This window comes from Cavia porcellus, unplaced genomic scaffold, assembly GCF_034190915.1.
Source record: "Cavia porcellus strain 051 isolate PalLab524CR breed Dunkin Hartley unplaced genomic scaffold, mCavPor4.1 scaffold_7, whole genome shotgun sequence".
NCBI lineage: Eukaryota > Metazoa > Chordata > Mammalia > Rodentia > Caviidae > Cavia > Cavia porcellus.
Genome location: NW_026947490.1, coordinates 25,387,593 through 25,404,414, shown reverse-complemented (window position 1 = coordinate 25,404,414; position 16,822 = coordinate 25,387,593). Strand labels below are relative to the sequence as shown.

Sequence of the window (16,822 nt, the reverse complement as noted above, 5' to 3'; positions counted from 1 at the left end):
ATTGCCTCGTGGAAAGGATGTTTCCCATCCTTTGATTGTTATTCTTTGAATTTATTTGGATTAGGTGTATTTCTTGTACACAACGAATTGTTGGATCTTGCTTGTTGATATAATCTGCCAGTGGGTTTGTTTTTTTTTTTTTTTTTTTTTTTTTTTGGTGAATAAAGACCATTAAGATTGATGGTTGTAAAGTGTTGTTTATTAATTTATATTTGCCACATTATTTTCCTGTTGGTTAATGCTCTGTTTTTCCCCTCTCTATTTATTTGTCCACATTGCTGGATTTCTTCTGTTCAGCTTCGTGGAGCAGAAGTCTTATTTTCTATTTGTAGAATGCCCGTAAGAATATTTTTGCAGTGCTATTTTGATGTTTATGAATTTCCTGACATGTTCTTCAGCATGTAAGTATATTAATTCTCCATCAATTTTTAAAGACAGTTTTGAAATTTATATCAATCTTGGCTGAAATTAGCTTTCTTTAGAATTTAGAGTACTTCAAGCTCTCCTTGACTTCTGACTTTGTGCTAAGATGTCATCTGTAATTCTCATGGACTTTGCTGTAGAGATGAGTGGTTTCTTTTCTTTATCAACTTTTTGGATTTTATACTTATGTGGAATTTCTGGAATCCTAACAATGATATGCTGGGCTATAGATTTTTTTGTATCATTGCTATATATCTCATTTATCTGCATGTCAAATTCCTTTTTTCTACCAGGAAATTTTTCTGTCATTATGTCCTTGAAAACTTCTTAATGTTATTTATGGTATCTCCTGCTTTTTCATTGACTCCATTTAATCTTAAGTTATTATTGTTAAACTCATCTAAAATAGTTGCTGGATTGATTTGTCACAGTCCCTTGCTATTTTAAGCAATATTTCTTTCCTGATCTCTAGCTGCAAGCCTGTCTTTCGTGTCTGAGATCTTTTCTTCGCATTGGCCCATTTACTTCTTATATTTTCAAGTGGAGTTTTTTTCTCATAAATATTTGCTTGAATTTGATTTAGGGATTTCATTTCTTTCCTATGCTGAACTTCCATAATATCATAAAATGTGACTTTTTAAATATTTGCCAGCCCTTACATAATGAGCATGCTATGTATTTTGGTAATCTCTGTAGTTACCCTAAAGATTATTTCTCATTTCATTCATGCCTGATGTTCATCCAAATTGTTGGTTTTTTCCACTTCAGGCAGATATTGGGGAGACCCTAGGGTTGACCCATCTCATTGCTCACTGAATTTGCAGTTGATGAACTGCATATCTGAGGTTGTATGTTGCTTTAGTGTCTTCTCTTATTTCCTTTTTGTTTTTTAATTCAATTTTGGGGGTGATGTTTATAATTTGAGAAAGGTGGGTTGCTTTTGTGGAAGTTTTTCTTATTTTTTTTCCTACTGGGGACTGAATAGAGAACTTTATGCTTCCCAAGTATATACTGCTGAGATTGTTTGGCCTGTTCATGGTTGTTTGGCCCTACGACACCATATTTTCTGTGAGCATTGGTCAATATCAGTTATGAATTATCAGAAATGATGGCTGTTTTAAAGAACTGTGTTAATTTTAGTTATTGTGCTACCAATAGCATCAACCACAGCCTAGACAATAACAAAATGAGCCAAAACTTATCAAGCAACATTTAAACACATGAACTAGAATTATGATGATAGAAAACATGTGAAACAAACCAGATAATTATATGTAATATGCAAGTCTGCAGTGTGGCAATTTTTCTCACTTAGGTTAAAATTAAAAATTGATTAAAGAGAAAATCCAGAAGTGGATGAAGAGAAAGAAATCAGAAGTAAATAGGAGAGCAAAAGTGGGTGATGTCAACTTAAGGGGACTTGTGTAAAAGACTGAAGATAAAGAGAAATTGAGGACATAAAGGAAAGAACAGAACAGCACCACACCCACAAAGAGCTTGGGAACCACTTCCACACTCAGATAGAAACATAGAAGGGGAAGAGAATAGAAAATTAATGAAAAAGAAATAGTCCACTAACAAAATTCCCTGTCATTGAACTAGTAGACAACCTGTGGAGATAGAGTTCTGAATAATGCTAATTTATCCTAATAGGAACGCAGCACTTTATTTATGATGAAGTAGTGGATAATCCCAAGCAGTTTCTATGGGTGTGTGCACAACCTGGAGCTGCTAAAGGAAGCCAGCTATATTGCTGGGATTTGAGTTTATCCAGCTCATCTCCAAAATGGCTTCTAGCTCATTTCTGTCTCCCTATGGGATGGCTAAGTCCTCGGCACTCATCACAATCCATTGCAGTCTCCACATCTGCTGATCCCCTGTAGTGCAGTGTCCACCTGCCTAGGCTTCCATGGTCGGCAGCCATCACTGTTACCATGACCGTGCACATCCAGGTTCAAACAGCTCCTCTCACACAGTGAGTCCCTCTATCAGGGAGAGGGTGCCACCCTCAACTCCATTCATCTTCATTGAAGTTTTTCTTTTTTCTCTCTGTGGGCTTCAATTCAATTTTAGGTTCTCCCTGGCTCCAGGTGACCCATTTTCTTCCTTCTTGTCTTCTTCATGATGCTATATTCCAGCATTTTGATGGCTACACTCAGAGAGTCTGTATTCTCTAGTATTTACCACACCATCATCTTCCCAGTGGTCCAGCACCACGTGCTGAATAGGATCTTTTTCTTCCAACATAACCTTTTAGTTCGTTTTCAATGATCTAATATCTGAATATGTCTAATAATATTTATTTGTTTTTCATTTTCTTGGATTGCCCACGTATCTGTTTTTTTTTTTTTTTCTATAACCATGCTGTTTGTATGGCTAACTTTGTAATATAGTTTGACGTCTGGTATTGTGATGCCTCTTGTTTCTCTCCTGATGCCCCAGGTTGCTTTTGCTATTAGGATCTTTTCTGTTTTCACATGAACAGTACAACTGTTTTTGTTACATCTGTAAAGTATACTGCTGTTATTTGACTGTGACTTACATAATCTATAAAACAGCTTCGGAAGTACAGCTATTAGCAATATTTTTTGGAATATTCAGGAACAAAGGACATCTTCTCAATTTACCACATCCTCTTCAGACTCTTCCTTTCAGACTACTGCTGTTTTGATTGTAGGGTTCCTTCAAATCTTTGCATTCATTAATTCCAAGGAAGTTCATTTATCTTGAAGCTATTGTGTTTTTTCTTTATGCTGTTTACTATCATACTAATGATTTTTGTGTGTTGATGTTACACCCTGCTGTATTGGCATTCTGGTTTGTGTCTAGATGTCCCTGTAAAACCTCATGCAATCATAGACTTTGGGCTGTTCAGAGGTGCACGGATCCAATTTGTGATTGATTGATTGACCCACACTGTGAGTGTGAGTGCTACAACAGCAGTTGTGTGGGTGATCTGCATAAAGTTTAAGGTGCACAAAGAAGCTTGTGCTTCTATCCCTAGGGTATTTTGGGGGGGGGGGGCAGCAATGAAATGTTGGTTGTCACACACCTCTGCCTTGCAGCTAGTCATTTAAGTCTAGTCTTGTCTTCTTTTCTTTGTTTGTTTTCCTTACTTTTTCTCTGCTTTCCTCCATCCCAGTTCTTTCTTTTTGACAGTCTCATTAACTTTTACAATATCAGTTGTAGAAACTGAATTTTATATATCCTTTCATTTTCTTGCATTATAGAAACAATCTTTTCTTTTTTCCTTTTCTTTTCTTTTGTTTCATGGTATTTTTGTGACCGGATTTCACTCCGCTGCTCAAGGGACTTTGAACTCAGTTATATTCCAAATTGCCATTGAAATCAAGGTGTTGCTCCTGGTTCACATTTCTAATGAAATTGTTTATTAATTACATGAATCCTTGTGTACAACTTCAGTTTTGTATGTAGAATATCAAGTCGTCTTCCAATAATGATAATGTGAGTACATTATACATTATGTATTTCTTTTATTTGTCTGTATCTCTGCCTCACTGCTGTGACTAATGTTTCAAGTACTACGCTGAAGTGTCTTTAGTTGCTATCATTGTCACACACTGATAACTTTAGAAAGAATGATTTAAAATATACCATTGTACCTACTAGAATATAAAATAAATAAAACACTTGATGTCATAGGTTTTAGAAAGGATATTCTAAACAGAACCACATTTGAAGAACAAATAACAGCAATAATCTACTACATGGATTTTATCAAATGAAAAATACTTGAACTGGGAATGTTTTTGCATGCCAGTGATCTTAGCACTCAGCATGCTGATGTAGGAGGATTGTAACGAGTTTATTTATTTATTTGTTCATTTTTTTATTTATGCACATTAGAATAGTACCTCAAACATTAGTCAGAGCAATCAGGCAAAAGATACAGACAAACTAACCACAAATAAGAAAAATATATTTGTTTAATTAAATAAATAAATAAAGTACAAATACAAATTCCATATGGCCAAGACACTCTCCTTCAAAGTATCTCACAGAATGATTTAATATCATCATACTACATTGATACATATATATTCTTATTTATAGCATCACAATTTACAATAGCTAAACCTGGAAGCAACCTGTATGACCGTCAACAGATCAATGAATAAAGAAATATGGTATCTCTACAAGATGTAGTACCTGTCCACCATGAGGCAGGTGAAAGGCATTTGGTAGATAATTGATGGAGCGGTAGACCATACTGTTGGTGAAACAATGAGACACACATGTTACAGTCTACTTACTGATCTCCCTTTCCATATCTGGCTTGAAGAGCAAGCATCTCGTTTTTGCTGTTTTATGTCACTAGGTTTTAATATATGTATCAAAATTATGGTGTACATTGAAAATATATATGATTAATTTGTGAGTTGTCTCTTAATTAAGAGACAGGGGAGGAGGAAAAGTGAAATTTGTACATGGACCTCTAATTTGTAGAGTTTGTAGTCTGTCACACTTTCTGCACCCCCACATGCAGTGATATATGGATCGTGGTTTGAGCATGTCCGTGGTTGGCTGTCCATGAGAGACATGGAAAACGTCCTCGTGCTGAGTTATGAAGATCTTATCAAGGTAACCTGTGTGGTGCAATCAGCACACTCTCCTCAAAGCCTGTACTCTCTATGACAGCTTTTATCTCAGGAATTTGTATTCTGCCTTTCTTTTCAAAGTTCACACTCACAAAGATTCAGGAAGTGTGAGAATAACACTATTGTCTTATTTCCCTTAATTGTGTCTCTTCCTGATTCTGGTTCATGATATCCTTAGGTTTTCTACATTGTTTGAATTCACAATGTGTAAATAATAGTTCCACATCCAAAGTCAGAGTGTGATGGTTACAGGTAGCGGGACAATTTCTAGGGGCAGGGCTTATGATGCTACTGTTAACCTGGAGAGTTCCAGAGATGTGTCCAGTGCTCTGTAATTTCCGTCTCACTGATTAAAAAAAAGGTGAAGTAGTGAAGTTAATATATGTGAACATTTTGAGTGTTGAAATACTGCAGGAGAGGGAAGGACATCAGGTAATTCTGTCATCCTGAAGGTGGGAAAAGGGATGTTGTTGGACACGAGGGATAACCTCTAGTATTCTGTAGTTTAGAAGGATAACTGTAGTTTACAGAAAATTAATTGACAAAGGCATGTAACATTTCCCAGCACAAACAAATGAGATTCATATGACTGGAAAGATCTGCCAAGAAGCCAAACCTGATCATGACACATTGCATAAACATTAATATCCCATGCTGTACTTCATGAATTTCAAAATTTGCTATACTTATTATATATACATACTCAAAGGTTGATATTTAAAAGCACAGATTTTCAAGCATTTCAATTAGGCTCTCAGCAAGCAGTGCACCTTTCTTTCCACCTCCGTGGGTGGTAGGACACTGTATCTAAAGGGGCCAAATGAAAGCATCTCTTGGTGTGTGAGGTAAACCAGTGCTGTACTTCTGCACACAGACACATAAACACAAGTACAATAGAAGCACACCACTTAACCCAAAAAGAAACAGAATAAAACCCACAGAAAACAGAACTGGGTCATTTCACTGACAAAGCCCCTGACTAGAATCGGGTGAGAAGCATCCAGTAATAGCAGACTGCTGGCAGATGGAAATGAAGTTTGAGGGAAATCAGTTCTGAGGTAGAAGCCAGAATACCCAGGCTCTGCCTATGTGGTTGACAAAAATCACTTAGTGCAAAAAGGACCAGAAAAGCTTTTATGGCCTGAAGCACACAGAGCAGCCATAACTCAGTGGCAGAAGTAAGGAAACCTACTTGTCCTAGTGTTGGGCAAGGGCATGTCTCTTTTCCAACAATGAATGGATAACAGAAGCCACTGGTGTGGAAAAGAGACTGTTGGGCAAGATTTGGAAGAAGATGACTGCACAAAGATCTGGGAAAAAACCCTGGATTTCACTAAGAGTGTGACAACTGTGATAGCATCAAAGAAACAAACACATTAAGGAAAATTCAACACCCATAAAGTTGTCTTCTGAATACCACTACTAGCTCCCACAATTAGAGAACAAGATCAGCACATAACACAGCACAAATTCCATGGAAAACTTGGCACTACACAACACATCACTATAATGTGAATTCAGTACTACCAAAGAATTGAGGGCATCCGAGGAATTTTGCTCTCTTTCTCTTTCTTTTGTTGATTAGCTTTCTTTATCTGGCTGATTTGTGGAGGATTTTGTTATGCTACAGTGGTTTGTTTTTGATGCTTAGTTTTTCTTGGTTTATTTTATTGCTTTTTCTTTTGATCAATTAGATTTCTTACTTGTATGTTTCTTTTGCTCTGTTCATCTTTCTCTGTTTCCTCAGTTGTCCCTCTCTGTTTATGATACCTTCATGTGAATGAATATTTTATCAGTATAGTATTGTTTCAATATTGGTTATTGTTTTTTCATTCCTTTTTCCTCATTATTCTCCAGTCTCCCAAACATTGACTGAAGGTCCTTGGCATTTCTTTATTGCCTCTACTATATTTCAGCTACTTCAAAACTCTGCTTTGTTACTTAGCCTTCTTTAGTACCACTCAAACATCTTAAAATCAATATACAAGGGGAAACTCACTGCATACCAGTTACCAGAATATGGTGAAGCTATGTCATTGCACAGACTGCTCCTACGTTTAAAAGTGCTACATTAATACTTAACAAAGTTTTTCTGTTGCTAAGCAGTGCTTGCTGATATTTTCATTGATAAATGCTCTTTCATAGCCAGGATGCCATAAATGCTTTAGTAAGTTTTTCTACCTTGTATCCCAACATTGTGATTGGGTTAAAAATCATCACCATTGTGCATGACAAAAGGTCAGAGTGCTGAGCCAAGTAAATATTAACTTCTAAAACTCAATAAAATGGGATGTTAGGAACTTGGCATAGACATGGAATGAAGTATCACCTAGAGAACAACTTTGAGGAAACAGACACTTCACAGGGGAATGTGAATGCTAGGGATAAAGCTAAGCACCCTAGAAAATCTATGAGCACAACACACACCAAAAAAACCTAAAAACTGACAAGAAAAGAAGCAAAATGCAACACAAGACATCCACACAACCAAACCAGATAGAAAACAGAGCACAATGAGTCAGACAGAATTAGAAGTGATATACTGGATCTTCCTGAAAAGATAGAAGCAGATATGAAAAAAAAATACATGTGTCTATGGAAAAGTTAAATTCTCTGGTGAAAAATGCAACAAAATGAAAGACACACCTAATGTATTTGGATAGACACAAAGAATTTGAGGAGCTCAGAAATATAAAAGAAACCATGTATGCCCAACATAAGAAAACAATCCCACTGAAAATATGTGCAATAGGTTGAATGAATATGCTGATAGACTATCAGATCTAGAAAACAGAATTTGGTTATTGACTACAAGACAACAGAATTATCTTAAAATAACAAGGGACAATACAAAATCCCAAAGAGCTGAAAAATTAATGAAAGAAGAACAACATAAATCTTAGCTGAATTAACAAAAATGTGAGTTCCAAAAGCATTAAAATTATCTTCACATAGATTATAGCAGATAACTTCCAAAGGTAAAGAATTTTACACTTAAATAAGTGTGGGTTATCCCACTACAATTATTCATGCCCAAAATCCATCTATATTATGGCGTATAGTACACAAGGTCTCAGAAATTCGGCACAAGTGCACAATAGTAAATGATGTTAGAAAAGAGAAACAGATCATCTATAAAGGAAAGAACATCAGAATCACAGCAGACTTCTCAACACAAATCCTGAAGTCATGGGAAGCCTGGAATGACATATTTCAAGTGCTACAAGAAAACAACATCAAACAAGATTGATACACTCTGAAAAATTATCTAGTAAAATTAATGCAGAAATAACATTCTTCTATGGTGAAGGACAACAAAATATTCATAATCATTTACCATCCTCTCTAAAATGCTCTGAAAGACATTGTAAGAAAAGTTATGAATGAGTCTAAAATTACAATAGCATGAAGGAAAAGAAGCCAACAGGCAGGAAAAACAATTTTTCAAAAGAGAAATAAAGATACCAACAACAGGAATATAAAATGAGAAGGATAATCAGCATGCACCAGTGATAACTTTCCAGGTAAATGTTCTCAATTTAGCAATGAATGCAAACATATGAGAAAAATGAATCAAGAAAATTCAGCAATATGTTGCATACAGGAAACATATTTAATCCCAAAAAAAGCATAGACTGAAAGTCAAGGATAGAAATCAAGAATCCCTGTGGCAGGAAGCCACCAAAACAAAAAAGCTACTGTATTGCAGACAACATAAACTTCAGGCAAGATCGATCAAAACAGACAAAATGTTTATGTGTTTAGGTAAAACATAAAGAAAAAGCAAAACAAGCAAATATCAGTACATCCAACTACATAAAACCAATAATAAAGGACATAAAAAATATAAATATAAGCACAGTTCTAATGGGGGACCTTAATATTTCACTATCACAACAAGATCAAATAGGGAAAAAATCAGCAAGGATATATCAGAACTAAAACAAATATTCTAACAAAAGGACATAGTAGATTTCTATACAGTGTTCCACAACACAGCATCAAAATACACATTCTTCTCAATGGCACATGTGAAGTTCTTTAAAGTATTAAACACACTAACACATAGGATTTGTCTAAGTAAATGTAAAGGACTTGAATTTATCAAATGTCTATGATTTTACCATACGAAATGTGTTTCACATAAAATTATAGGAGAACTTTAAGACTTTCTACAATATTTCTCAGAAACTGAGTATTGAACTCAGGATATCATACCTGACAGCCAGGTGCTGTGAGACACTTTCTACAATTAAGTAATAATATTTATACAACCTGTAGGAAGTTATACGATTCAATAAAAGTAGGTTTAAGAGGGAAACATATAGCAATGAACTGTCACATCAGGAAAATGGGACAAACTAACATAAACAACCTGACCTTGATCCTCAAACTCTGAGGATAAAAAAGAACAAATAAATATCAAACCTCAAATGAGAGGTGCAATTATAAGTAATAACGAATCAATTAAATGAAGAGGTCACTTGAAAAATTAAAAAATATTTTGATAAGCCCTTAGTCAATTTATCAAAAATCAAAGGAAAAACTAATCCACGGAGGCAGGAATGAAGAGTGTAAAATCACAATGGCTCCTGTGGAAATTCAGAAGGTCATCAATATTTATTTGAAGAACCCTGCTGTCATGGTTTATGTTAGTCATGCCCAGGCCTCATGCATTTGCACTGTGCGTTTGCGACTGGTTCATTGTATGGTGCTTGGATTGATGGTGCCGGTGCTTCACCCACATATGGGTGGAGACAGGCTACAATGTAATGGCAGGAAGAAGGTGTGTCTGGCTCTCTTTTGCTGGTTTCTGCCTTGCTGTTCACAGCCACCATAAACTGCAGCCCAGCCATTCCATCCTGCCTTGAAACCAACTGAGGATGGACTGAAACCTCCAAAAACTGTTAGAAATAATCCTTTCCTTTCCAACTTTGGGCTCCAGGTATTTTGTCTCAACAACCAGTAAAAAGTAACTAAGACATCTACTCTAAAAGACAAAAAACACAGTAGAAACAGGAAGGTTCCTAGATACAAAGGAATTACTAAAACTGAATCCAAAAGCATAAAAATGCTAAATGCCTCAATATTACTCCATGAAATTTAAAATGTAATTAAAATTTCACCCTTAAAGAAAAGGTCAAATGCTGGGGATTTAACTGTGTAAGCACCTGCCTGGCAAGTGCAAGGTCAAGAGTTCAATCCCAAGTACAAAGAAAAAAAAGCAAATATTGAAAGAAAGAAAGAAAGAAACACATGAAGAATGAAGGGAAGAAGACCAAAACAAAGAGAAAAAAAAGAAAGCCCAAGGTCCTACTGAATATACAGATGAATGTTACAGAAAATTAGTGAAGATTTATTACCATTAGTCATGAAATTACACAGCAAAATTGACAGGGTAAAAGTATTGCCTAACTCATTTATTACCCTTACACTAAACCAGAAAAAGAAACAACCAACAAAGAATACTACAGGCCAATCTCCCTCATGAACATAAATTCAAAAATTCTGAATCAGACAATGGCAAACAGAATGTAGAATATCATCAAGAAGATTATACATCATGATTACTTTTGATTCATCCCAGGAATGCTGAAATGGTTCAAAATAAGCAAATCAATAAATATAACACATCATGCCAAAACATCAAAAGACAAAATCACATAATCATCTCAACACACACAGAAAAAGCACTTAATAAAGTTCCGCAATTTCTCAGGATAAAAATCCTACAGAGAATTTCAATACATGGTCTTATCTCAATCTGACCAAAGTCCCCAATGACAAACCAACAGCCAACATCATACTAAACAGGCAACACCTGAAAGCTTTCACTTGCAGAACTGCAGAAGGATACCCACTAATACCAATCCTATTGAACATATCACTGGAAACATTAGCCAGAATGATTAGATAGGAGAGAGAAATAAAAGAAATAACAATAGCAAAGGAAGATGTTTAATGATAATTATGTTCCAATGACATGATATCCTAAAAGAAGACATAAAAACCCTAACCAAACAATCAGCAGGCATAATAATCAAATTCACTGGTATAGTTTGATGCAAAAGCAATACTCAAAAACTGTAGCATTTCTAGCCCCCAACAATAAACACACAGAGAAATTTAAGGGAAAATACAGCTTTCACAATGGCATTCAAATAATGAAATATTTAGGAATCAGTATAAGAAAGGAAATACAAGATCTATATATTGAATATTTTAGTAATTTCAAAAATCAGATCAAAGATACTACCAGAAAATGGAAAGATATCCCTTGAACATGGATATGAAAACTCACTATAGGGAAAAGATAAAACTGAAAAAACTATTATGCATATATAATGCAATTCCAAACAAAAAGCCTTTAATATCGCTTCACAGAATTAGAGGAAACATTGCTAAATTGATTGGAAACCAGAAGAGGCCAAGAATCAGAACAATTGTGGGCAACATGACAAGTCCAGCAACATAGCAACTCATGATCTGAAATTATATTACAAGGCTAATGTGTCTAAATCAGCATAGACTAGCAAAAATTAGACTTGAGGATCAACAGAACACAACAGAAGATGAAGACATAGTTCCAAACACACTCAGCCATCTCTGTTTGGCATAGAAACCATACATATTCACTGGAAGAAAAAGAGTCTCTTTAATAAATAGGGCTATAAATAAATAGCTTTTCACACTCTAAAGACTAATACTGGACATGTGTTTATCACGTGGTGAAAACTAAGATACAAATGGGTCTATGACATAAATATTAAAACACAGTGAATTTTTGGAAGAGAAATAGATAGAAATTTTGAAGTAGGGGCAGGCAAAGACTTCATGAGCAAATTCGAGACCACATTGGAAATACAACAAAGAATCAACAAATGTTATCTCATTAAAATGCTGTGCACAAAAAAGGAAACTACCAATACAGTGAAAAGACAATTCATAAAGTATAAAAAATTATAACTATTTTCCCCTCAGACAAAGGACGCTTATCTAAAACATATAAAGTATTTTTAAAACTCAGGCTGCCCGCATTTGAAAACCTAATGCAAAAAAGTCATCTGAGATGAGTATAATCATCTTCTCAGATGAAGAAATACAAATGGCAAATTAATATATGAAAAAATATTCAATATCATTGGTCATTCAAAAGATGCAAATTAAAATAATACTGAGATTTTATCTCATTCTAGAAAGAATGGTTATCATCAGGAAATCAATCAGTAATATTAAAAAATATTTCTAGAAGACAGAATAGATAGAAATCTTGAAGACATCACTGTAGGTAAAGATTTTATAAACCAAAGTCTGTTCTGATGGGACATTCGACAAAGAGTAAACACCAGGAATCTCACCATAGTATCAATTTTTTTGCACAGCAAGAGAATTACCAAAATGAAAAGCACCACACAGAGTGGGCAAAAATTTAGCTGATTGTTCCCCAGTCAAATGACTTACGTCTATAACATATGAAAAATTGAAAATAACCAGTCATCAAATTGAAAAACCTAATCCAAAAATAGGCATCTGAGTTGAATACACATTTCTCAGAAGATGTACAAAAAAGCAAAGTAAAAATCTTTCAACACTAAAAGTCATTCAAGAAATGTAAGTAGAAAGAACACCAAGATTCTATCTCACCCCAGAAAGAATTGTTAGTTTGAAAGAATCAACCAATCACAAATACTGGAGCAGTTATGGGGAATAAGTTACGTTTTGCACTACTGGTTGGAATGTACATTGGTGCAATCATTTAAAAAATATTTTAGAGATTCCTCAACAAACTAAGATGAGAGATCCCATTTCATCCAACCATTCCTTTCTGGGTGTCTTCCTGGAACAATTTAAACCATTCTACCACATGGATATATGAACACCCATGTTTGTAGCAGCACCGTTTGCAATAAATGATCTTAGAAATAACCAGATTTCCCAGAAACTGAGAAAAGGACAAACGTGTGTTTTTTTTAAATATGATGCAGTACTATTCATCCTAACAGAATTATAACTAGAGCCATTTCTATGTAATGTGATGCACCTGATAACATACTCTTAAGTGAAATCAATCTAGCTCAATGTGCATATGTCACATCATTTCACAGGTATTAGCTACCAAATGTGTAAATAGAGAGCCCCATATATAAAAGATATTTTGAAACAGGTTAAATTATTCAAAAGAAAGCGAATTAAGGAGAGAGATGGGAGAAGGAAGGAAAGGGAAAAAGAGTCAAAACTCCAAATTCACATGAAACATAGCTGTTAAATAATACATTGTTTCTCTACTGGGAGAAATTAAAAGGGTGAGTAAGGACCAAAATATCTACCAAATATTTGGAAATAGGAAGAAAAAATGAGAAGGAAACAAAAGGAAGACCGAGGAGGAAAGAAAGAAAGGGAATGGAAAAATGGAAGGAAGGGAAGTAAAGCTCTATTAAATAAGATAGGAAAATAGGTCAAATGGAAGGCGGGTTTGGGGGAAAAATAAGAATAAAAAGTATAATGTGTAGATATAAATTTTCTCTAATGAATGTGGTTATTATGCACATCTAAAATGTACCCATAAATTTTGTAATAAGGAATAATTGTGAAAATAATACTATGCTATTAAACAGTGGAAGAGAGAATATAATACAAACCCTGGCTTTATACTCCAGGAGAGAAGAAAGCTCCCTATCACCATCCTCTGGCTATTTCAGTTCTGGCTTCTGTGTTTGCATCAATTCTGTCTGCTGCAAGAAGCTGTGAATCCTGAACTTATATCTAAAGGGACTTGTTTCCACAACCTTTTTTCAAACCACAGAAGGCATATATCTTTACTTCTATTCATATCTGTGTGTCCTTCTTGTTTGTTAACTGGGTACCATGCAATAGATATAAAGCAAAATCTTTCTTGTTATAAAAGTTTCTATCTTCATCTTACTGTCTTAGTAAATAGTAATTATTGAGATCATGTATTATGGGATCGTGTAAATGCTTTGTCTTATCTAAACATTATTTGAAACAGTCAGTGTTTTGTTTGTTTGTTTGTTTGTTTGTTGGTATTAAAACTATTTATTCGCTAGTTCCCACTTTATACCTCCTTGCTTAGGATTATTGTAGTCTATCTGTGTTTCTAATACTGGCAATGGAAGGTTCAGGTCCTGTTTCTATCATGTGCTGTAGGCCATCACACTTGGACTTCTTTATCTTTGCATGACGCACACAGTTCAGGCCATCTCATTTTACCTCTCTCATTTCTTCCACCTCTTAAAGCAACTCAAATTTTTCTGTCTTTGATAAATCTTGATTGTATTTATCATTTCTCTTCTCTAAGTTAGTTAGCTACTTTCTTGTAGCCTCCTTGTCCTTCCTCTTCAATCCTCCTGCTCTACTTTTAGGTTTTTGTTATTTTTTTCTTTAGGACACAAGAAGCACTGTAGAGAAGATCTGTCAATTCTTAGGAAAGAAGTTAAAACCTGAAGAAACAGATTTAGTCCTCAAGTATAGCTCCTTTCAATTCATGAAAGAAAATGAAATGTCCAATTTCACCCTGTTGCCTCATGCTTATACTACTGAGGGTTTCACACTTTTGAGAAAAGGTAAGAAACAATGCACTACTTTCAAAATATATCAGGGGACATGGAAGAGATTCCTCTTGACCAGAACAGAATGTGGATAGTTAAGATGCCTAAGAGTTTCAATTTTGTGCTCAGAGTAGACACCAACTAAGCCTTAATTCTCCATTCTCCAACAATTGCCTTCAAGGCCATATTCCCAGGGACCTAAATTTGCTCAAAATTTATTGTGTCATATTATAGCTAAGTATTATTAGTTTTTTTTAAAGAGGAAATTGTGACACACACATAGAAGTAGGACAGTTTGGAGACGTGGAACAAGTTGACCATCTACAATCAAAGAGAGAAATCTACAACAGGACCCTGTAAGAGCTCAGGACCCTCAGAACCATTAGCTAATGTTCCAGCCTCCAGAATGTGAGAAAATTAATGCTTATTATTTCAATCACCCACCCAGTCTGTGTTATCTTGTAATGCGAGATCAAGCAAAAAAAAAAATACAAAAGCTTTTGAAAGATTTTTGAGTCAAGTAGAAAGACAACAAGAAATACACATCTACAAGACATGTAGGTTTGTGAATTACTCACATTCAGAAACTGAGATACCAACACAGAAAAACTGAGTATGCCCACATAATGTATTATGTTAACCCACATGGCAAATGCTATTGACTCCTGCTAACCAGTAAAAACCGACTGTTGAGAAGGAACAATTTCAAAATGTTTCAAATGACTGAGGCACTCTTGCAGTGAACAGATTATACATACAGGCTCTGCTGGAAGGGCGGGGGAAAGAAATTGTTTCTGTGAAGGTAGACGTATGAATGGTAGGCACCCAGGCATAGAAAGGCTATTGGCTCTGAACTGGTCCCTCAGCTATGTCAGCTACTGTCTCTGTGTCAGATGGATCATAGGAGCTAATCAGGGAGATGTTCTGAAGCCTTTCGCACTATTACCAAATCTGATCTACATTTCTATGCTGTGTTTCCCAGGAACTGTGGGGGACTGGAAGAATCACTTCACTGTAGCCCAAGCTGAAGCATTTGATAAAATTTATCAGGAAAAGATGGCAGGATATCCTCCAAAACTGTTTCCATGGGAAGAATGTTGAAAATGTCTATGTGTTATTTGGATACTGCTGTGTCCCTATCTTGTACTTCTGCATGCCTGTGGGATCATAGCATTAAATCAAGATTTTATTGTGAAGTTTTGAATTATCCAGTCTTTACATTATTGATAGCCTGCTTGTTATAAATTTCGTTTTTTCCTGTATTCCTTTAAAAGTACCTGTACTTTAGAAATTCTTCATGTTCATTTGTATACTGCATTATTGTGAAAAAATAAAAATTACACTAAACTGTGTCAAACTCCTTTTTAATTTTATTTGTTTGATACCAGGAATCAAATTCTCATCCTTACACTTGCCAGGCAGATGCTGAACTGTTGAGCAATAATCCAGGCCCTGTTTTGTTTTTTAAAGGAGAAAAATAGAACTAGATATAAAGTTTCTTAAAAGGGCAGAAAGAAAAAATAATAACTAGTACATTTTATAAATCTGTTTCCATAGTAGTTACTCAGGCTACAAGATACACTCATGGCATCTTTTCCATAAATATTAGCAAAGTTTTCTTTTCAGTGAGAAGAAAGAATTAAAATTACAACTGTCTTTACTGTGGTGTGTGTGTGTGTGTGTGTGTGTGTGTGTGTGTGTGTATTTTCCTTTCTTCCTTTTGTTTTCCCTTACCACAGTGTCAACATGTTATGGATGATACAAAATCTACAGGAATGTAATTCTATTTTCTATCACATGTACTTCCATAAATCATTACTATCTGACTTCAAATATTATAATTACCAATGTTACTTTATTGTCTTACTTGGTGATGTGACATTCTAAACAATAGGCTATTTGTGTTAATGGTATATAACACAAGGAATTGATGAACTCATATTTTTATTTAGTGCTTTTTATTTGTTCTTTATTCTTGCTTATGTATGACTCTACTTCAGAACTGTATTGAGATGGTAGACATCATTTAGTTCCAATTCTTCTGTGAACCAATTCTCCAGTGATTTTCCTCTATTAAAACCCTACTTTAGGGGCTGGGGATTTAGCTCAGTAGCTTAATGCCTGCCTGGCAAGCACAAGGTCATGAGTTCGATCCCTAGTACAAAAAAAAAAAAAAAAAAAAAAACCAGAAACTACTTTTGTGGGCATGGTGCA

The 16,822-nt window shown here is 35.0% G+C and overlaps 1 protein-coding gene across 1 annotated transcript in view; it reads left to right on the top strand.

Moving 5' to 3' along the window:
- LOC134470286 (3-alpha-hydroxysteroid sulfotransferase-like) overlaps positions 1-15,964 on the top strand; it is a 28,408-nt gene extending 12,444 nt beyond the window's left edge. The window contains exons 4-6 of the mRNA XM_063253001.1: positions 4,931-5,025; positions 14,446-14,623; positions 15,591-15,964. Of these exons, the coding sequence (XP_063109071.1) occupies positions 4,931-5,025; positions 14,446-14,623; positions 15,591-15,709 (392 nt within the window). The 3' untranslated portion in view covers positions 15,710-15,964. The remainder of the gene's footprint in view (positions 1-4,930; positions 5,026-14,445; positions 14,624-15,590) is intronic.
- The last annotated feature ends 858 nt before the right edge of the window (positions 15,965-16,822 follow it).